Source organism: Artemia sp. Qi Xiang Cuo, chromosome 19 (genome assembly GCF_049724085.1).
Source record: "Artemia sp. Qi Xiang Cuo chromosome 19, ASM4972408v1, whole genome shotgun sequence".
NCBI classification, from domain to species: Eukaryota; Metazoa; Arthropoda; class Branchiopoda; order Anostraca; family Artemiidae; genus Artemia; species Artemia sp. Qi Xiang Cuo.
In genome coordinates, this window is record NC_142812.1 from 43754449 (window position 1) to 43778841 (window position 24393).

The following is a 24393-nucleotide window of genomic DNA, read 5'->3' on the forward strand; positions in this document are numbered from 1 at the left end:
TTTGGCAGGTAACAAACTACTCTCGTAAAGGTTTTGAATTATTACAGACAGTAGTACCTGTCCGTTTTAAATTCACTTGGGAATTTTGAAGTCCATAGGAATATAGGTCACTATTTAGTAAATTGTTACCAACTGAAATTATATAAAGAGGATTTACATTTTTTGGGATTTGAAGATCAGAAACAGAAGAAAAAACACCGTTAACTATGAGGAAAGAAATTTCTGCCCAACAACCATGCAAAAGGAAAAATGGTACATTAGGAGGCACTTGTGTATTATCCCAAACCCAATCAAGATTTTTGCTTTGTTTGATCCGAGTAAAACCGGTTTTTCTCTCGCATTCGGTTATAATTAGCTGATTCTTTCATGAAATAAACTACGATGCAGGTTTGTTTGAATTAAATATTTAATGTGTAGAGGTAGTGAGGTTAGGCATTTAGTATAATGCGTTCTGGGTGGCCTGCTTCTTTCCACAATTACCCTAAACATTACCCTGCCCCCCCCCCCCCAAACATAACCCTGCATACGTGGTTGGACCCTGACCCGGAAACTCCTCTACGAAGGCGCTGAATTTTAAAAGTGCCGGCCGGAAGTTAGCAATAACAAAGAATTGATTTTTCTTTTTTTTTTAACCCCAGAAGAAGTTGAAAGCACAAAGAAAATGAAAAAAAATTATTGGATATGAGCTTTTATAGCCTCACTATGTTGAACTAACAAGCACCAATTTTGAAAAGAGTGCGTGACAACCCTGTTCAGTAGACTATGGCTTAATTAATCCAATCATTTGTAGTTCTCGTCACGACCAATGAATGTCAAACTCGTGGAACTATAACTGTCTGTCTCGTGCAAAAATAGAACTAGGGAAAATCCAAGATTACAATTTTACAGCTAAAAAAAAGACTAGTACTCCTAAAAATAACGCTGAGGATGCCTTAGAACAATTAGAAAAAAAGGTGAAGAGAGAATAAGGAGTTATATTCTACAATTACTTATGACGGAACTCTTCCCAAGTTTCAGAGTTATTCATCTAAAGGCGGATAGATGAAATATCATCGCAAGACAGACACGCATTATCACCGGCAACAATTTTTAAGGTGTGTCCACTGCTCTGTTTTAGGAGGGGTCCGAACTATTTCACAGTGGGTCTGACTGGGGAAGATTCTTTTCCTTTAGAATTTTTTTCAAATTTCGAGACAGGTAGGGATCATAAACCCCAGCCTTTCTTGGGTTAAATCACTGAGACTTGGACACCTTTTATCATTTTAGATTATGAAGGAAAGGAAAGGATAAAGAAAGGAAAAGATTAGAAGGAAAAGATAGAGAGGAGCAAGGATTAAACAACCAAACTCCTTCATAGGACGAGAGCCAATGGTAAGAAAATGACCAAATGAGAGATGAGCCAAGGGAAAATAGAAATGGGCTACCTTTTTTTACCATTTATTTGACATTTACATTTTAAAAGTTGCTTTAAAAAAGCTATAAGTCCAGTTTATTGTTTTTAAAATCTTAGTTTTTAAAGAGAATAATTTCATGTTTTTTTTTACAGAAATTGTTGACAGGTTGTTTGGATAAAAGAAAGCCTGGCAAGCTCAAAAACAAAGGGCAACAAAGCTTTATCTCACACCCCATCTGCAACTCAGAAAGGTGGAGCTAACAGACTTAGGAAAAAACCTTTAGATAGCTTACGATTAAAGTTTACACGTACGCAGGAAGTTTTTTCGGGGGGGGGGCCTCCGTAAGTCCCTGGATTAAAGAACATATTTGAAAATAAATAAGACCAATCGATCTGGGTTGCTCGACTTAAAGGGTGATTCTACATGATATTTTTTGAATTACCGCAGTAAACAATCAGAGTAGGATTTCTGATTCCTCGAGAATTATTCATAAATTAAGCTGATTGCAGTATCAACTCAAAACATTCAGCCAGCCATGTACGCTAAATTTTGCTGAAGGGGGGATGTGTCTTGGGTAATGGCGGTGAGGATGGAGTGTTACAGTTTCGAAAAATCCCAAAACAGCCGATACACATGTAATTAATGGATTTTTTTCAATATTTTCACAGGTACACACAAAAGAAGGTGAAGGGGGGGGGTCAACTCGAACCCTCCCGAAGTCCAAAGATTTTTAAGTCGTTTACATTTTCTTATATTTATGTTTAATTTGTCTTTTTTACAATGCCGAATACAACACCCGTGCTTCTTGAGGGGGAGGGGGGGGGGTAGAAAAAACATCTCCATCCAATTGTCAATATCTGCTGTCAACTTTCTATTTGAAACTGCAGCTTTGGTTTCTCCCTATTTCTGACGTTTGGGTTTCACTCGGGACTTCGACTGCGGCGATGTTTCTTTTTGCCTTTAAAAGGAGTCTAAATCGTTGTGATTAAGGTTTTCTGGAAATTCACTCTAAACACTACGATATTGCACCTCCAAGATCACCTCGTTGTCTCTTGACCAGTGTTGCCTGGTCAGAATGGTACAAATTAAATTTGCCTATTAGAATTAAAAAGACATGGTTCAAATGGGTAGAAATTAACCAATATTAGGTCACAGTTCGCTTAATTAAAAATGAAATATAATAGACCATTCGGACAAAGGATTTTCGCCATTTATTCTAGTATAATCCCCCAAATCCTGACAACCATGCTCCTGACAGTTTCTCTGAAATTTTACCACGGCAAGTCATCCCTAGCAAGTATTTTGCACCTTGTATGACTGGGTGTGAAAGATGGCACTGGAGCCCAGACATCTTCTTAAATTACTGTAATTTTTAAGGTTTCCAGTCATAGCATGTCCGCAAGAATGGTACGGGGTACCATAATTCAGTGGTACGGGGGGCGGAGTTCCAAATGAAAAAAGGGCTTATTATACGAAAAATATAAGCAATTATAGTAACAATCCCAACATTTTGGAGAAGAAAAGAGCCAGAAGACACCCCCCCCACAAACTAAGTATCGTTCCCGGTCTCCTTGTATTCAGCTACATATATTGAGTATATAATATACACAAGTATTTAATATACACTGCGGAATAATTAGCATTTTATGCTAATATAGTACCTTTAAATTAGAAACTCTGCCCGACTCCCAGTAGCAAGACGTAATGGCGGTTACATTAGAAACCATAGCATTTTGGAACTATCAGAATTCGGTTCAAAATTTTCAAACCTAACGTTGAATTTCAACTTCGAGTCCCGGCCAAAATTCATTTTTGGCCGGCCAAAATCCCCCCCTCCCAAAAGTCCCGGCCAAAATTCATGTTTTTAGGGCACGAGCCGAAAAGACTTTAGCTCACCTCGAGCAATATTGAGACTTCCCGTTTCACCTTTAAGAATTCCGACTTCAATTTCGAAGATCAGAACTCAGATCCTAGTTCAAGTCCCACAATATAATAGTTTTTGTTCGCAATGCAGATAGTCTTTATTTTTGACACAGGGCTTAAGCTAAAAGCTATTTAAGTCGAGATATGCTTCGGCATTGAAGGATGTTTTTATGAGATGCAACATCTCGAACTTTAACTAGATACAGATTTGAATGTCAGTTCATCTGATAGATTAGTTAAAGGGGTAACTTGTTTTGAACTTAAATGAAAAATAAATTCTTACATATGACTCTTCGTTTGATAGCCATATGAACTCAGTTAATGCAAAAAGTAGCCTTAAAATTAAAATTACGGCTACTCAAGGCCGTATCCAAGAAGGGTAGAATGTCAGAAAACCCCCGAAATGTTTGTCTAACTCGCAAAAAACGTAACATAAACAAATTCTTGATGAGCTATTCAAAGCTTTTTTTTAAGCCCCTCCCACCAAACAAAATCCTGTATACGGTCTTGCGACTACTACTATTCTATCACCTATACAATTGGATTGTAGCAATAAAAAAAAAAAAAAAAGGCGAAAGACGGTGTAGGCTAGATATTCCAGGAAAACTGATAACGGAAAAAATAAGTTTTAGGGTTTTCGATTGTCATTAACGAACTGATTTTCCAATGAGGCAGATTCTTTGTTGGCTGTTAAATTAAGATACAGAAAGTCTTGGTGTAAAAAGGATTTGGGAAAAGGGCCCTAACTGGGCCCCACTAATAAAAGAAAGTGGACTAAACCAATCGATCAGTCACATTTTTCCAAATTTCCTGAAATCAGGAAATTTCCCAATCATTAGAATAATATAAATATTACTCTAATAAACCACATTACCGTAGCTAAAACTGTAGCCATAATATAACTTTTGAATTACTGTTGCTGAACTATTATCATAACTGTAACAATGACATAGCTATCAGGATAGCGTAAAGTGGGCTATAGCCCTTTGTGGTTGTGTTTTAAATTCGCTCAAACTTCGCCGGTGAGCTAGGGCTATCAAGAGGTGATTGAACATATCCAAGGAAGGGCTTAGCTTCCTCAAGATCCTCTCTCGCTATTAAACCAATGAGCTATAAATGAATCACGGATAGATATCGCAAGCAAAAGTGTCTGAGGCGTGGATTCTTAGGAGAAAATAGTGCAAGGCTCTCTCTTGCACTATTATCTATCTCAACTACTGTATTATCTATCTCAAATACTTTCGAGGATGCAACTACTATTAAGACTTCCACAAAGTGGCAGATCCAGGGGGCGAAGGGGGGGGGGGGGTGCCCCCCCTAACATAGTCTAAATTAGTGTAATTTACCTAATTAACCCAAGTTTGCCTTAAAAAACTTGCTCCTAACGCAAGTTTATCGGATCAATATATTTTTCCCGCCCCACTAATAAAATCCTGGATCCGCCCTTGCTTCCACAATACTTTCTTCTGATTTCATAGCATTTCCTACAGATTTTTGGTGGTTAGGGAATGTTGTTGGAAATTCGATTTATAACCTGATTGGTATATACGAAGGTGCTTTGTCTCCTAAGTCTCCATACAGATTTTTGGTGGTTAGGGAATGTTGTTGGAAATTCGATTTATAACCTGATTGGTATACGAAGGTGCTTTGTCTCCTATGTCTCCATAGATTGGCAGAGCAATTTCACGGTGTATCTGCTGTTTGACCTGTCTTTCCAAATCCAAAACACTGTGTCTCACAAATCAATCAAAAAGCTCCAGAACAACTACAGTACTAGCCCCAAACAGCAAATTTTCACCGCAATCATCACCTGTACCATCATCAATATTTACCTATGGCACAGGTTTTTAAAGCAGTTTTGGCAAGAAATACCTTAGTGTGACTGGAGTGCAGACCTTGTTAAATATAAGTGGTCGAGGCCCGAATCTACCTTATTTTTGGAATATAACATGTACCTGAATAAAATGGAATGGTCGAAGTTTCCAGTTATATATATCTTATGGTGTAAAACAGTGTATCTGCGAGAAACTCCCCAAAACGCAGAGTATATATACTGTACATAAAAATCTATTCTCTCGAGAATGTGGTCCCGCTTTCTAAAAACAGATAGATCTGTGAGAATCACCATGCAAAAATGACCGGGAAGCACCATTCATTAAAGCAGAATAGTAAATAAGTTTGATGTCCAAGATGTAAGAGCAAAGTTGACCGTGCTGCACAGACAGATGTTAGTTTCAGAATTCTCCTGATTTTCGCCACGTCATAATTTAGTTAGTTTGTTTTAGTTTCGTTTTGGGTAATAACTTTTGTATGCAGGGGCGTGATTTGCTATGGGACAGGAAGGGGTGAATGCCCCTCCCAGACCCCATACATCACCCAGCTGAAATTTAGTTTCTTCAAAAAGCTTGTCAAAACTAAGATAATCCTGCATAATTCAAGCATCCACAGAAATCAGTAAGTTTTCTTTAGCGTATCTTTACCTTCATGGTACTATATGGCTCATTTTTCAGTTTTCACTATTCATTTGATTTGGGAAAATTCACTCCAACTTTGCCCCCCCCCAGGATTTTGACAAAACTGCTACCATTTTCAGGGCCATATCCAGGATTTTTTTTTCGGAGGGTGTTTTACACAAGTATTTTTTAGAGAGAGGGGGGGGGGGGGTTACACACAAAAAAACGCATAAAAAATTGCTTATAGACAATGTTTGTTACGTTTTTACCAGTATGACAAACATTTCGGGGGGGGGAGGGGAAGGACCCCTAACCTGGATACGGCCTTGACTGTATAATGTGGGCTAAAAATAAATTATTATCATTAACACTGTCTCACAATATTGAAATATAGAAAAAATGTTCTTGCACTCCAAGTTGGAAGGTTTAGGTAGGGCAGGTTTTAGAGGCTTCATAATCCAGTTTCCTGTCTATGGACCCACTTTGGAACAAAATTCCATAAACTAGAAAGTATACAAGTATTGGCATAGTAATAACCATACGACCACTAAAGATGACTTTTAGATAACTAGAGAAAATTGGGCTGGAAAGGATTTACGAAGGGTTATAGGCTGCAGCGGTCACGTAGGTCAAAACTTGTCTCAGGGGTAGAGGGAAAGGAAGGGGAAGAGAAGGGAACTGGGTTTTTAGAGCCACTGGATGATATATTTAGGGAGAGGGAATGGGCTCTAATGACCCAGACCAGGTACATTCAATATAATTTATTTTAAAGGAGTAGGGGGGGAGGGTTGCCAAACGTAAAAAAGGAGGCAATTACACAAACTGAAACCTAAGCCCAAATGCCCCCCTGAAGACGTGTCTGACCCAAACGTCTCCTCTGAGCCCTTATTACAGCTTTCCTCAAATTGTCAAGGAAGGAGGGATTTACCCTCTCTGACAATAAGAATACGATTAAAATATATTTAAGGTCATGTTGATACTTATCAAATCATCATTTCCTCCGTTAAGAATAGCATCAACAAAGCACATCAGTAATAGAGCCTAGATCATGAAGTCGTTCTAATAAAACTTCAGTGGGTGCCTCGGGGTAAATTACAACCATTCATACCCAATCAAAAGGAGAAATACCATTAATTTTATGAAATTGTCCCACTTAAAAGAGAATTTGGTCAACATCCTACCCAACATCAATCCCTACTGAGCTAAGCAATTACCGGATACAAGCCTAATGAACTTGAAAATTCACAAAGAAAATAAATACGAATTTCAAAATGTCTTTTGTTTATCCCGTGAACTTCCATGTGCCTCCTTATTTCATACCCTTGTTGACAATGACAATGAGGATAGATATTGAGGCCGCTATACTTCAAGGAGAGAAGAGCGGTACTCAACAACTTGTAATTTGTAATGTGTCGGCCAGTGGAAACGCTATTAAGCCCTCTTTTTATTTACCGTTTATCGGACGTAAGAGAAAGCTAATCCACTAACGAAAACGCAAGAAATTTTTTTCTCTACACAGCACACAAAACATGGTGTTTAATTGGCTGATTTATTTGGCGTTTTTTCATTGAGACGTCCGACAGAATCGAGGCTTAAGCCGTCTTTTAAATGAGCTGGAATAAATCTGCGATGATACACAGTGGGAGATGGAGATTGTCCACGAATATCACAATTTTAAAAATAACCTGTTTTTGTGCAACAAAACTAACTTCAACAAAAGGAAGCTCACAATTTGTGGGCTATGGAATGGTTCCAATGGGAGATTCTATACGTATTTCCTCTAAAAAAGTTTTTGATGACGGTTAGATTTTTTAATTTTGCTCCTTTCACGCTGGATGAGTTCTGCGCTACTAGCGGATTAATCGATCAAGTCCCCCCTTCCGTCTCCATTAACAAGGATAGCATAACGCATCGTGACACGCTTTACATGTTGACCTAATAATAAAAAAAAAAATAATAAAAATAAAAAAAAAAAAAAAAAAAAAAAAAAAAAAAAATCGATCGTTTATGTTTTAGAGATTAAGACACTGAGTTTGTCTATGGCACATAAATTATTTTAAATCATTACGTAACCAGTGATGATGGTGGGGAAAAAGAAGGCTAACAGGCATTAGCCCGTATGGTGGCGCCAAACTGAAACATGGCTAAATTTAACCCAAACATGAGATAAACCACTTCGCTGGATAATTCTGCAGTGCCACAGACTCGATACAATATTTTTCTGTAGTAATTGTATTTGATACAAAACCAAATGATCTTTTGAGAAATATAGAATCAGCTGCATCAACGCCCAGCTAAAACTACGATTGAAGAGGTATCTGACACCAAAATAAGATACGCTAACATTCCATTCAGACTTTCCCGATATTTAGCTAGCGATTATTTGGGCCAATCAGATTCTTAGAGAATGTGCAAGATCTGACAAAAACCGGTTTCGCTATCTGTATCCGGAAACAATTAGCTTAGGCTCAGTGAAAAAAAAATACGTTGTAGGTATATTTTAATTAATATTTTATATATAGAGTTGGTCTTTGGTTACGTTATGTTAGGTATTTAATATAACGCATTCTGTGCGGCCTGATTTCCCTAATTTTCTGCTGTAGTTCCCATTATTTTGTTAATAAAGTACTATATTTTCACCAGGGCCGTATCCAGGATATTTGTTCAGGGGGGTTTTTACTAATTTTTGACTTTTTTTTTGGGGGGGGGGGGGTTACTAATTTTTGACTCAGTTTTCGACTAATTTTACTGATTTTTACCTAGGTTTTACTAATTTTCGACTTATTTTCGAGTCGGTCAAAAATTTCAGGGGGGTTCAAACCGGGTATCCCCCCCCCCTGGATACGGCCTTGATTTTCACCATATTTAGGTATATTTCGTTAGGAGTAACCTAACTCCACTTCTTGGGTGTGTTCTGAACAATGGACAAGTACCAACATTAGATTAAATTTAAGGGGAACGGGGTCTAAAGCGCAGCTGAGAACGTATCTTAACAAGAGACCTTTAATAATTTTTACGGACTAGAATTCACCATCTGCATTTCCCTTGTGCACTGATACTCATCTATACTATGAAGCACGTGGCTGTTAACAGTAATGCCAACTGAGGTAACGGGGGAGACAGAGGAGGGGGAGACAGAATTCACCATCTACATTTCCCTTGTGCGCTGATACTCATCTATACTATAAAGCACGTGGCTGTTAACAGTAATGCCAACTGAGGGTAAGGGGGAGACAGAATTCACCATCTACATTTCCCTTGTGCGCTGATACTCATCTAAACTATGAAGCACGTGGCTGTTAACAGTAATGCCAACTGAGGTAACGGGGGAGACAGAGGAGGGGGAGACAGAATTCACCATCTACATTTCCCTTGTGCGCTGATACTCATCTATACTATAAAGCACGTGGCTGTTAACAGTAATGCCAACTGAGGTAAAGGGGGAGACAGAGGAGGGGGCAATTGCCTCCTAGACTTTGAATTTTTCATCTTTATTAACAGAAGTCGGAAAAGCCCCATCCCCTAGTTTTGAAAAACAGCATTTTTGTATCTTAATTAAAAAAGTCCCACATTTTCGTGAATTAAAGCCACTGGCTATTAATACCTAATGGTCGATTATCTCTATAAGCAACCACATTTAGAATAACTTTTCTTTTTGTTAAAAGGTGTACAGGTATTAGCCAAATTAATAAAGAATTTGCGAAAACAAAAGAAATAGCCCAGGTAATTATTTACGGTGACAATATAAAAAGCGGCCATCTTTTGTGTTGGCATTTACAGAGTAATCAGTCATCCGTCAAGCTAAGATTAGGTTTCTCTTTTGTCCATTACCGACTTGAATTTACCCCCTACTGATTTTTAAGGCTGCCCTCCTTTCGGCATTGACAAGGCCTGTTTAAACTTGAACTTTTCATAATTCATTTTTATCTGTCCCCCTTACGTTTCCTTGTTAGACAAGAATTCAATGCTTTTTCAATTGTAGAATTGCGCGATAACATTTTTTTGTGCGGGTCTGTTCACTCTGGCGTTATTGAATTCAATCTTTTTTAGGAGTTGAAAAGAAAAATCGGAAGACCAGTCTTTTAATCTTCTGCAGAGTTAGAAAAAAATCGGAGCAATACATGTCCTTTACATACTCCTGTCCCTACCCCTTCCCCTTTGACTCTCCTATTTTGGAGAATTAGTCACAGTCAGTGGCCCATCGGCATAGAATATTTTAAGCAGCCTACATCACATTCTATAGAATTAGATAATTCTATAAACTGTGGCCTACATGTAGTGTAAGGCGTATCCAATAATGACGGACAGGCAAGGCCATATTCAGGAGGGGGTGGGGTTCAGTGTTTGAACCCCCCCACCAAAATTTTCTCCGACTTGTAGAAACGTAAAGAAAGACATATGCAAATTTTTATACGTTTTTTAGTTTTTTGTAACTACTCCCCCCCCCCCAAAGTAAGAATAATGGATACGCCTTTGCAGACATGAGAGAAAATTGGAAAACTGGCCTGTTTGTACCGATTCTTAGAAGAGAGTTCAGTACGTAATAATGAATAATACGTCATGATTATTTAAACATTGATAATTACTTAATGCATATAGGTCTATAGTCTCACCATGGCATTTTATCAGTTGTCAACACTGTAATGGATTATCCGTTATAGATAATTCTAATAGCTCAAATTAACTTCAAAATGTTCCGGCCAATATGTGGCAGAGATAGAGAACTTAATTTTTGGCTCCCTTATGTGAGTAGGGCAGGGTTACTCAGGAACAGGGGAGAGTTGAGAATGTACCGCAGCCAAGGTCATATCCAGAAGGGGGGAGGTTACGGGGCTTAAACCCCCTTCCCCACAATTTTTTTCCGACTTAAACAAACATAAGAAAAAATGCATTTAAAAAAATTTCTGATGCCTTTTTAAAGTTTTTTTTTTGCAAAACCCGAACTAAAGTAACCCCTCCCGAACAAAATCCTGGATACGACCTTGGTTGCAGCCTAAGTAAGAACCACTGTACAGAAATTTATATCTCTCTCTATAGTGTTAAGAACAAACAGTTAGTGCTATAACTAAAAACAAACAGTTATTTATGTGAGCTATAAGCGTGTGCAAGTGTTACAGAATAAAGCAGCAAAAATGATTGGGAAGAATATACTAAATGTGAAAGACATCAGTGCATGTTTTAAATCTCTAAGGCTGCTTGTTGGGCAGATAAGAGACTGCCAAGCCGCGATATATGTTTATAATTGTGTGAATAATCTAGTCTCGCAAACTTTTAAGGCATTCTACCGTTTCAACACTGATTTTCATGATTACGATACGAGAAGCTGAGATAATTTGGTTGCGGAGCTTAAAAATAGTGTAAGATCAGGTTTTACTTTAAACTATCTTGGTCCTTCTGTTTGGAATTCACTTCCTGTGAGCGTTAGGGCGGCTGAGCATCTTCCTCAATTTAAAATAGATTAAATTAGTATTTTTGGGGGAATTAGTTGTTTATTGTTTGTATTTTGTTGTTTAAGTTTTTTTTGAGGGGGGAGGGGGAGTGGGTGGATGGGCTGGGGAAGGCTGGGAGTTGTATTTGATGATGGTCATTGCTCTGGAAGTATGTGAGTGAAGGGGATTGGCTAAGGTTTAATTTTTCCTTATTAATTGTTCGTGGAATTGATTTATTATTTAGGTTGATTTAGGAAGAGTTATGTACGTAATCGCTGCGTGTTAGCAAAAATCAGTTTTTTCCCTAGCGTAGCGTTTTCTAATTATATTGGCTTGATTTTTAGTTTATTTGATGACAAAAAACCTACACCTAAACCCTGGGCTCACTCACTGTTGTCTTTTTTTCACATAAGAGCGAAAAATAACCGAAAAAAAGGAGCGAAAAAAAGATTGCAATAACCGACAATATCTTTCTGGTCGTCGTGAAACAAGGACAGTAAATTAAACATTCAGAGCAAAACCAGCTCCAAGGTTTGAACTGACTATATCTTTTGGCAACAAACCTCTATAATACCCAGCGTACAACAGTGTAGTTAATCTTTTAAAATTCAGTTCTGTTGTCATTTTGCAAATTCTTTTAGTTCGTCCTTAAGATTTGAATCCTAACGTCACTGGCGGATCAAGGCCCCCCGGGATCCGCCAGTGACGTTGGATCCCCCCCCCCACGATTTTTTTTCTGGCGTCCTTTTTCCTTTTTTCACTATTTCCCTTTTTTCACTATTAAATTTGCCTCATGTTATGGGATCCCCCCCAACATGTTGGATCCCCCCCACGATTTTTTTTCTGGCGTCCTCTTTCCCTTTTTTCACTATTTTATAGAATAATTTGTCAATTATTGACACCTTTGTCACATTGCCCCACCCCAAGATTTTGCTCATTAGCGCCCTTGTCACATTGCCCCTTCCCCCCCCCCCCTAAGACTGCTCTAGATCCGCCCCTGCTTAATGCTAAGATCTTTCTGTTTCAATTTGATCGTATGGTATTAATATTAAAACACATTAATACTAAAACATAAAAATTGACACAACTTCCGTGGATTTAAAGTACACAACCAAATTGTTGGTTTCAGCAAATTGGGCCTTTTCCGTCGCAACAGAATACTATCCATTTTCCAACCAATACTTTCCAAAAAAGTCAATTTACTACTTAGAAACAGAGCGGAGTAAAATCTGGATTTACGAACAAACAAACAGGACTAAGAGCTACATGCCCATATTTTTTTTTCCTTACTTCGACTGATACGTGATGCTTTGATCATCGAACACAGTTGACACAGGCCTTATGTGGATTGAAGATCTACAACCTTGTTGTTGGTTTTAGAATATTAAACCTTTTCTGTCGCTATCCGATTCTCCGACCAATACCCTCCCAAAAAGGCCATTCTACTTTTTGGGAGTGGAGACTCACAAGTGATACTTTGATCTACGAACACAGATGACACACAGATGCACAGCCAAATACGGTCTTACTCTGTAGGTCTTACTCTGTAGAACATTGTCATTTTCGAGTGGATTCCTTAGTGTGGCCTTTATTCCATTAAATTTGCCTCATGTTATGGGCAAAAAAAAAAAACAACAAAAAAAAACCCAGCGAAACAAACAAAAACAATAAAAAAAAACGGTTAATAACATTGCCGTTAAGAAGCTCAACAGTAGTTCTGCCTCTGTTACACGCTAAATCGTATCTGTGCCAAAGTTGCCATAACTTGAAACTTTTCCCAATATTTTGGGATTTTAGCCCTGAGGTTGGGATCTCTTATTAGTAGTATTATTTTCATAAGTCAAACTGGTTAGCCTCTTGCGAAAGATGTAAAAAGAGTTCTTCGATGGAAATACCTTGGCCGCGTACTATATATGGATAATCCCCGGTTACCGAATGCAGCGCTCCAACGGAAACCACGCAGCAGAGGCAGACCCAGAAACACCAAGAACCAAACGTGCCAAATAGATCTGCGAAACCTAAACACCTCAACTCGGCCTCAGTGGAAGGGTATACTGGCAGAAAAAAATTTGCGGGAGATTGGCGGCTTTATCTCGATGCCCTGGGTGCCCCTGGAGACGCAGGCGGATCTAAGGGTCTAGGAGGGTAAGATATCAAAAATTATCATTTTTTTATTTATACATTATTGTTATTTTACATTTCGGGATGCTTTATTTAAAACTTGTAATTTTTGCAAGTCAATCTTGGGATATTGTAAGATTCTTGGTGGCAGCTCAAATCTGTACTATCCTATACTCACTTGTAGTAATTCAAAAAGCTGCAAACTAGGGCTTTTTTAACCAACAGGGGTTTGTACATGGAATATTTTTTTTCTAAATCTTCGAGATACAACAAAAGCATTTTGATATTGAAAGCTCCAATTTTAAACCCTTTTGTGAACGGGGGGTGACGCTGTCTAATAAATCATGTACACCGGGCGGCACGTGGTAAGCGTGGTGAAACTGCACCAAAGGTTTTGGGGAATGTACCAAGTGTTTTGAAGATTGTACTAACCGTGGCGGGACAGTGCGACACACGTGTCTCGTTTGCGAGACAGAAAAAAAGATACCAAGTTTTGAAAAAAAACTTCCACTAAATCTTGAGTGCAAAACAAAATTAGACTGACTAATCGAACGCACTGAGCATAAGGTAAAGAATATGGCATTGAACTTTATAGTCCCTATCGGTGGTACTGATCTCCGTTTCATGGCACTTCAGCCAGGAACACAAAGGGGGGTTGGGGGCCAGCTATCATGTGCTTTCGCACACCCTTCCTGTTTTACCTTCCCCATATTTCTCCAGGTACCCATTTAGTGCTGGATCGACTACGGCTAAGCCTACACAGTCACGCCACTGACTTCACGTTGTAAACTAAATAACCAGTGACACCAGGACTCTAACCTCTGTCTTCAAGGACGAAGGATTTCAAGTTTAGCGTGCTAACCCCTCGGCTTGGAAGGCAAAGGCGATATATTGTAAATATCATTGGGGCAAAATATGTCATATAAGCCCTTTTGAAGTACTGCAGCCGAAGAGTTTAGATGCACTGTTGAAATTTAAATTATCCGAAGTTCCTTAGTGCAATTTTTTAAAACTGAATCCAATAAAGTTGAGAAAAAGTTTCTGGACAGATTATGAATATATTAGTTTTGCATTGAATGGTAAAAAATTTATTTGGTTTTACGAACAAGAGTCGAACAACATATAGAGTTCATAGCCCAAGACTGTACTATTTATTCTCAGATTACCAGTTCTTGCTTATACATACAATTCATGTCAAGTACATTAACACATATCCGCCATCTATACGAGAAAAATTTTAAAAACAATTTTCATCTTTCTATAGAAACACAAACCACTAGGTATAGGATAAAAAACAAAAGATGCGTAAAAAAAAACTATATAATCATCAACTAAATTACTAATACGCAATTCTGCGGATTATGTCAAGAAACATTGAACGTGTTCCGTTCCAGGTGAGAGGGATTTAATGGTTGGAATGATCGAAAATTAACTTCGTATTAAATTCTGTACGTCGTCAAACTGGTGAAAATGGAGCCAAATGATCAACCAATAAGTATTGATTTATGCTCATATTTCTCAAATTTTAATAGGTATAAACCGCTACAACTTCGCAGTTAATAATTTTGATAAATTTCGTGATAGTTGGTGATAAATTTTGAAGTGAATGTGAAATAAATCGTAACTTCCACCGAGAAAACACTCCAAGCTGATCGATATATCAAACTAATACTAGGGTAAACAGAAACCTATGCAAGGGATGAGACTTTGAACATGGAAAAATCGAAAAACTGAACATTTAAAGCAGTTGAAAAGACAAAGATATTTTAGTTGTTGTTTCATTTAAAGCTGAAAAGAAATTATCACCTATTAGCAATTATTGCTATTGTAGGCACGTCATTTTTACACGACATACACGTCATATACACGCCATTTTTACACGTCATATACACGTGCCTGATACACGTCATTTTTCAAAGTTCTTTTTACGATCAGAAACTATTTCTGCGAAATCAAGGAGCTAAATTTAACTCCCTGACAAGCGATAAGCAACTTATTTCCAACAAAACTTATGGCAGCATTGAGCCATCTGAAGACATAATGGCGGATATCCCTTCCTCCACAAAAGCCTGTTTAAACCTTCTGTTCCAGCCATACCCTGCGAAACCCTCATTGATTTAAGATATTTAATTCTTAATAATCCTCAATAATAAAATGCTATACTGTGATGAAATTATAATTCCATTATAGTAAAATAATAATTAGTAAATACTAAAATAGTAAAAATTTTTAGTAAATAGTAATTCTATAATAGTAAAATATTAAAAATATAAAGAATAAAATGTGATGAAATCTTAATTTCATAATAATAGAATGGTAATAATAATAGTAAAACAGTAAAGATAGTAAAATTAATATGTTTTTTATCCCCCCCCCCCTAGTGGTACTTGTTCGACAAAAATTAAATGTTTTTCAATTGTATTTTACTTCTATAGGTGTATATATACTCCCGTTTTTTGGAATATAAATAGAAAACATCAAATCCCTTCTTTTCTATATTATTTTAATGTGTCTTAATTTTCCTCTGGCAGCTCAATTTTAATTATTGGGGGAAAATTCCAGGGGGTAATTGTCCGTGGAGGAATTTCCCAGCGATGGGGTTTATTTTCCACACAACAGAATGTTTCGGGGGGAAGCAGTCAGACACCGCAATTTTAAAGGAATGTCTGCTGATATTCGTCTTATCCTAGGGGGGGGGGGGGGGGGAGGAGAAACCTAGATCATTTTTTTTTCTTTTTTTACAAACCTATACACAGCAATAAAAAGGGAAAATGTTACTTACGAAATTTTTCAGAGATTAGAAATGGAAATATGAAAATATGGAAATTACATTTTTAGGGTAAATACAGCGAGAATTTATGTGATAGTGCAAAATTACCAAAAAATGTTTTCAATAATTCAAAATTCTATATTTTCTAATTCCATTGTGTTTATTAGTCCTTTGAATCATTTTTTTTTTACAATATTGCTAATTGACAGGGAAATACCTGGTTTTGGTCTTACGCTGCTTTTAGCGAACAGTTCAATTAATACATCAAAAGAATTAGTTCTTTTTTTTTGCTTATTCCAAATATATAAAATTCATTAAGTTTAATGCTACCCATCAAATAGTATAAGCCTGAGAAAATTTGCGTGATTTTGGGAAAACGGTGAAAAAGCACCAAAAATTCATGCGATTTTATTGAAAATCACACCATCAGATTCAGCATATCAGAGGATCCTACCGTAGACACTTCTATCTTCACAAAAGTAGAATTTTGCATTTTTTTTCCAGTTATGTGTTTATTTGTTTGTTTTCCCTAGGGGTGATCGTATTGATCCAATGGTCCAAGAAGATCAGGAGAGGGCTCATTCGAACGGAAATTGAAAGTTCTAGTGCCCTTTTTCACTAATCAAAAAGATTTTATTGCGGAGAAGTTAGCATAAAGAGCGAGAACTTAAGGAAAAGGCCGCCCCCCTTCTAAACGAAGGTATTTCTATTCAAGTCTTAAAGTTGCTCCTTACTTTCATTTGAAAACTCTTTTTTTTATTTAATCTATGCATTTAAGGCATGCTGGTTTTAAGCCTTCTTAAAAGTGGTAAATTTGCCACTAGTTCCTGTTTTGTTTATACAAAAAAGAGCTTGCTGGGCTATTAGGTACTGAATTCACGTCAAACGTTGACAATTATTTTACAGATTGCCATTGACCCCCCGCTGGTACTTTGATGTATGTCAACTTTTAAAGCACCTGCATTTAACTTAGAATATACATCCAATCACCTATCTAATAAGATCAAATGCTACCACATCGACAACATTGAATTCATTACCTTCATCAATCTTATTGTATCTGATCTGTTTTGCAATACTGACGCTCATTAAAAATGGTCAAAGCTGAAAATTGCTTTATTTTTACCATAAATTTATTACCTGAATAGATATCCAGTAAGAGAGAAAAGGCATTGCAATACGCGACCAGCCAACACTGTTTACTTTGACTGTTTGATTAGAGCGTGCCTGGTGCAGGGGTGCCAGTTGAGAAGGAAAGATCAATTGCGCCCATCCCCCATATTCTTGAAAAATATATATTTTTTCTTCATTTAAACTAAATGAAGCCCCCTGGACATGGCCTTGGTCTGAATTCTCCATATTGGAACTTTCTATCAGAGGGGAAGGGAGATATCTGCATATCTTTTTTTCAGAGGGGGTCCTGATTTTTGGTATGACTTGAAAAAGAATAAAAAATGTCAACTGGAAGTTTCAACTTAATACAATTAGCTGTTGCTATGATATTGTCGATATGACCTTTTGATAACCTCCATATTCATGTACTTCCTTCATTTTAATACTCTTAGCCTTACAAGCAGTTGCAGTAGTTACAAGTAGTTTACTTTTTTTTCAAGTTATTTTTCGTTATTATTTGGATTATGACGAGATACATAGTTTTGTTTATGATGTGTTCTACTATATGTTCTATATATGATATGTTCTACTATAAACCCTACTTTACGGGCTCTGCTCTCCGTTGGGGGTTGTTTTTTTTGTAGTTAGTTAAATAAAGTAGCATAGTTCATGATATCAATTCATTTTTTTAGAAGAACCATTTCTAGAGACACATTACGACACATCTTCTAGAGAGAAGATTACAACCAAGACCGTATCCAGGGGGGTTACCAGGTTTGACCCATCCCCCACCAATTTTTTTTTCTGACTCGTAGAAAGTGGCAAAAACGCATATTAATACATTTTAGATGCAAATGTGCATATAAACATATTTTTGATGCGTTTTGTAATGTTCTTTTTTCAAACCCCTCCCCCGAACAAAAAACCTGGATACACCCTCGATTATATATTATTTTTAGAAAAGGGGAAGTACCTAGGGATATTAGAAGACTTTTATTTAAACCCCTTTATAAGAAAGATGACAAGTTAGTGGTAATTCAAAGAGCGTAATAACGAGAGCTTGGTTTCTGTAGGAAGCAAATTAATTAGCAAATGATACTTTTTTAGATTTAGAGATGCTTTAGATACAGTTTTAAAAGAAGAACAGCAAAGACATATCCAGGGGGGGGGGTTAGAGGGTTTGAACCCCCCCCCCCCAGAAATATTTGTCTGACTCGTAAAAACGTAACAAAAATCGACATAAACAAATTTTGTATGCGTTTTTTTAGTTTTTTTTGGGGTAGACCCCCCCCCCCAAAAAAAATATTTCAGTAAAACCCCCTCGGAAAAAAAATTCCGGGTACGGCCTTGAAAAACAGCGTGGTTTTAGAAAAGGGAGAGGAAGCATCGACCAAACTTTGTTATCGACCAAATAATTGAGAAGCACCTGAATCATAAGACCCCTTTAGTACTCGGTTTCATAGGTTATGAGCAAGCGTTTGGATCAATCGATAAAAGAGTTTGAATGATGGTCCAATACTTGTATGGTATACCAGATAAATAGATTAAAGTGATTAGTGTTTTGTATCAGAACAATGTTGTTGTGGATATGGTGGGAAATTAGGTTAGTAGCTGGTTTGGCACTGAATCAGGAGCTAGGCAAGGTAATGTTGTATTCCCCTTTAGGTGGATCATTCTGATGGACTTGGTCCTAAGGAACACGGCAAAGGCTATGGGAGAAGATAGAAACAGATGGGAAGATAAACTCTATTATATTTAAATTATGCAGATGTTTTGAGCACCGTAGATAAAAATGTTAGCAAAACAAAGGACTTTTGGGAGGTTTTGAGGGATCAGGGTGCAAGAATAGGTCTGAAAATTAATGTTAAGAAGAACAAGTCGCGGAAAGCAGTTACTGTGGAAATCAGTAATAATATATACGAACTTAGAGATAAAAGCCCCTAAGAATGGATGAAAATCGTTGACAAAGTGGCCAACTTAAAGATAAAAAGCCCCTAAGAATGGATGAAAAGCGTTGACCAAGGGGTTAACTTAAAGATAAAAAGCCCCTAAGAATGGATGAAAAGCGTTGACCAAGTGGTTAACTTAAAGATAAAAAGCCCCCAAGAATGGATGAAAATCGTTGACCAAGTGGTCAACTCAAAGATAAAAAGCCCCTAAGAATGGATGAAAAGGGTTGACCAAGTGGTCAACTTAAAGATAAAAAGCCCCTAAGAATGGATGAAAAGCGTTGACCAAGTGGTCAACTTAAAGATAAAAAGCCCCTAAGAATGGATGAAAAGCGTTGACCAAGTGGTCAACTTAAAGATAAAAAGCCAATAAGAATGGATGAAAAGCGTTGACCAAGTGGTCAACTTAAAGATAAAAAGCCCCTAAGAATGGATGAAAAGTGTTGACCAAGTGGTCAACTGAAAGATAAAAAGCCCCTAAGAATGGATGAAAAGCGTTGACCAAGTGGTCAACTTAAAGATAAAAAGCCAATAAGAATGGATGAAAAGCGTTGACCAAGTGGTCAACTTAAAGATAAAAAACCCCTAAGAATGGATGAAAAACGTTGATTAAGTCCATCCATCCAATTCATTACGAAAAAGAATCAGGTTCATTACATTTTTTCATCCAAATACGCTACATTCAGAAAGACCTTGTATATATTCCGTTTCGAGCCGCAGATAACGCTATGGATAGTATGAAAACCGCAATAGATACAAAAAAAAAGATTGATTCATTAATGAATGGGAATATTACCATGGGATAACGTACAAATTATCAAATATATGCAAACATTTACGTAAACTATTTTTCATCCGTATCAGTCTCGTGTCTTAAAAATAATTGCTAGCTAGATTGTTCCTAGATAAGAAACAGACAAAAAATATTGACATTTGTAGACAATAAAGCTGAACTAATTTCGAATTCCCTAGCCACAAATTTAGTACGAGTGGGCGAACAAACATAAATAACGCCTACTCTTTCTCATTTATTGTTAAAATTTCAAGGGAATCTGCATTCCATTTCCGATGCGGTTAGATAATAAGATTACACCTTTCTCATCGTAAATGCATTAGAAGAGCTAGAGAGGGGGAGATTTTCCCTAGCTAAAAGATCGAGGATCTCCCTGTAAAATTAGAGAGACAATAAGTTACTATCACGGACAAGTCCAGACCCTGGGGCGATATACCAAAAGAATATCTTCTCACGGACTATGTCTAACAGCACCCTGAGCCCGAACGGGCTGGAGGAAGGTCAATAGAAAAATTTTGAAAGAAATTGGGACTTCATGGAAGGAGGTAAAGAGTAATGCTCTGAATAGAGTAGGGTGGAAAGTGACCTTGCGAAATTGTCTCCACCTCGATAGGCTTGGTTCTACGGTGAGTCGCTCGTAGTGGTACAGAGTAGGGTCTTGGTCCTTAAATTCCTTCCCTGATTGAAAAAAAACCCTGGCTTTTGTCTTTTTAAGACCAATTTACGAGCAAGGCAGAATTCTAGGGGTCCAAAGAGACCGGATAAACTATTCCACCTTGGATACGGTTCTGGTCATAATAAATAAGAAAAATAGAGTACCTTTTTCAACACTCAAGTTCTTCTGCAAAGTATCATGTGAAGATTCCAATTCCTGAAGCAATTTTGGACTAATTGTCAAAAAATCACAGCCGGCAAGGGCCTTAATTTCTCCTAAAAGAAAAAAAAATATTGCAACATCTAAACGTTTAAATGAACCGAAAATTAATAATCTAATAAAACAATTAGTCTTTATGGATATTGAAATCTATTAAAAAGGGCATTAGTTGAGTTAAAACTCAACGAAGAGTTTTAACTACTATCTTTATTGTGTTGCAAAATGGTATTATGGAAAATATGTTACGTCTGTTTGAAATATCCACCACGACGCTTTGTTTGATTAAAGATGACATGGTGGCTACGTTTGACCCGGGAGCCGGCGTTATGCCCCCCGAAAATTTCCCCTGCAAAAAATCTATTAAAAAGGGCATTAGCCCTTTGATTTCCAATCGAATGAGTCCTTTTCGAAGTTTCTACGACAAATCCTTCGATACGAAGTACCCGGATGGAGAAAAAACACATTGTGCCCACATCGTCCTTTACTTAGGAATACTTAAAGGAATTTTATGTAAACATAACATTAATACATATTTCCAATCGGTGAGACCAATAGTTTGTTTCCTTAATTCCAGGAAGGATTTAACTCTTGGAAATTTAGTTAGTAGGGTGTATTTAGTTAGTAGCAAAAACAAAAACATCGATTAAATGTTAATTTAGACGGCACTTAAAACGGCACTTAATGGAACATCATACTCTGATGTTCTCTAATTATGTTTCTAATTATGTTCGCTCTCTAATTATGTTTACTATCTGTAGTACAGACAGTAAACAGCTCTGAAGAACATACTCAGATCTATATTATCAGTATAATGGACAAGTCTTGAAATGAATGTCTTGAATTCCAGATTTGAATCCGGACAGTAAGAAAATCAGAGACATTGAAGTTTTATGCCTATACTAAAAAGGTTTTTGATTTAAAATTTTATTTTAGATTTGACTTACGAACCGAAACGTTTGGGTCTTGATTTTATATTTGAATGAATTGTCTATCGAAAAAAGGATTTTTGAAAGAAGAATGCTGGGCCCAGGTACTCTTCTATATTCACTTCTGAGCGACACAACTTGCAAGAACGTCGCCTAGTAGCTCTGACATGAAGTACTCTAAGATTGCCGGCCACTACTGCATGATTCTAGCGAGGGCACGTCTGATTGTCAGCCAGTGGCTTGCCTCTGGTTTGCCTCTGGCAAAACCTGGAAGCTAAAAAAAAGTCATAAATTTAAAAAATGTGTCCCTTTTTTATCCTATTATGTCACAAATTTCTAAAAATGTCCCACTTTTTTGCCCTTTTAGGGTCATTGTGTCGCAGCACATGGGAATATGTCCTTTTGACATAAAATTATGTGCAGTTGGCAACCCTGATCCACCATCAACATATTCAGTATCGTTATACCATGCACACGAAGGAAGGAGTCTTCCCCTTCCCACGAATTGTCTTAGCCCCCTCCTATAGAAATTTCTCGAGGAACAAAAATTCCTGAAATTTCTGTTCCTCAAAATTTTGAGGAACATAATTAGAGAGCGAACATAATTAGAAACATAATTAGAGAACATCAGAGTATGATCTGCATTTAGGTAATTAATGGACTAGGATCATGTCTGTACTACAGATAGTAAACATAATTAGAGAGCGAACATAATTAGAAACATAATTAGAGAACATCAGAGTATGATCTGCATTTAGGTAATTAATGGACTAGGATCATGTCTGTACTACAGATAGTAAACATAATTAGAGAGCGAACCAAATGAGTATTTACGGGACTCGAGTACGTCTTGTCTAACACCAACAGATTCTGGTGGTTGATACTAATCAAGGTTTATAAATGCTGCTTTTATCAACCCACAAAATCTGTTGTTGCGAAAAAAGACAACTGTCTTTCCAGAGAAAGTATTGAGGAACAACAGGCATCCAATATTGAGTACAAACAGCATTGAGGAACAACACGGAACCAAAAAAATCCATATAAAATATTCATTCAAAATGACCAAGTGTGAAAGCACAAAACTCATATAAATAAGTAAATCCTTTACTTACGACGCCTCTGGCAAAACCTGGAAGCTAAAAAAAAGTCATAAATTTAAAAAATGTGTCCCTTTTTTATCCTATTATGTCACAAATTTCTAAAAATGTCCCACTTTTTTGCCCTTTTAGGGTCATTGTGTCGCAGCACATGGGAATATGTCCTTTTGACATAAAATTATGTGCAGTTGGCAACCCTGATCCACCATCAACATATTCAGTATCGTTATACCATGCACACGAAGGAAGGAGTCTTCCCCTTCCCACGAATTGTCTTAGCCCCCTCCTATAGAAATTTCTCGAGGAACAAAAATTCCTGAAATTTCTGTTCCTCAAAATTTTGAGGAACATTTTCTACATTTTGAGGAACAATTTCTTTTCTACATTTCTTTTAGTATTTAGACTAAAATCACGTTTTCTGAAGTACCAGACCTATAATTCGTTTCTTTAAATCCTATTAATACTAATAGAAATTTTTCTAACGATTGTTGGCAACCGCTTTCAGTAGCGGTACAGTTTTTTTCTGAACGAAGCACTATTATAACGCAATTCTTACTTCACCAGTCTTAGAAAGCTTATATTTACTGGATATTCAGAGATGCTTCGAGTTCACTTACATCCCAGTCGCCCCTCCCGGAGGTACCCATAGGCTAAACACCAAGTTCGGTAATTTTGTTGGCTTGCATCCATTTTTGTACTTAAGGGCACCAATTCACGACAATGTAGGGGGAAGAGGATTTTTTAAATTGAAAATACCAAAAGAGCTATTTTTTAAAATATAAAGAGAACAATTGCCCCCTGCCCTCTACCCTTCTCTAAAAGGGGTCCCTCTTTGTACTCATATCCCATGAAGGGATAATGCCAAAAGAAAAACTTACTTGGCGAAGTGACAGGCATTAGGGAGCATTTCGAAACATTTTTGATCGAAACTTTCATTATGTAATGAAGAAAGGCATTTGTTGGTAGTGTTTAGTTCGAAAGAACAAAGACGTTGCATTGTTTCTCCATTTCCTCGTTTTCCCGATTGCAAAAAAAAAAAAAAAAAAAAAAAAAAAAAAAAAAAAAAACCCTTTTTCCTCAATTAAAGGATTGTCATGAACTAACATGGGAGGAAGCATTTTTTCTTATTTACATTTAAAAAAAGTTTGGACATGATCCAACAACTCGAATTTGGGGTTCAATTTTTCGCCAACATCCATAAAAATAAGTCAATTTGATGAACAAATTGAGGGCCATGTATTAAATGCACCCTATATCAAGTTTTCATGTAACTTTCTAATTTTGTTCTTTAACAGGAGCCAAACTTTTGTTTCTTCATAAAACTTGTTTTATGAAGAAATAATAATTTGTTTCTTCACCAATTCACGACAATGTAGGGGGGAGAGGATTTTTTAAATTGAAAATACCAAAAGAGCTATTTTTTAAAATATAAAGAGAACAATTGCCCCCTGCCCTCTACCCTTCTCTAAAAGGGGTCCCTCTTTGTACTCATATCCCATGAAGGGATGTTTAATCAAGTTTTCATGTAACTTTCTAATTTTGTTCTTTAAC

At 37.0% G+C, this 24393-nt stretch overlaps 1 protein-coding gene across 3 annotated transcripts in view; it reads right to left on the reverse strand.

The window, feature by feature from the left end:
* Positions 1 to 24393, reverse strand: part of Taldo (transaldolase) — a 116795-nt gene that overhangs the window by 14635 nt on the left and 77767 nt on the right. For all 3 annotated transcript variants that reach the window (XM_089105607.1, XM_089105605.1, XM_089105608.1), the window contains exon 7: positions 20765 to 20875. In XM_089105607.1, the coding sequence (XP_088961733.1) occupies positions 20765 to 20875 (111 nt within the window). The remainder of the gene's footprint in view (positions 1 to 20764; positions 20876 to 24393) is intronic.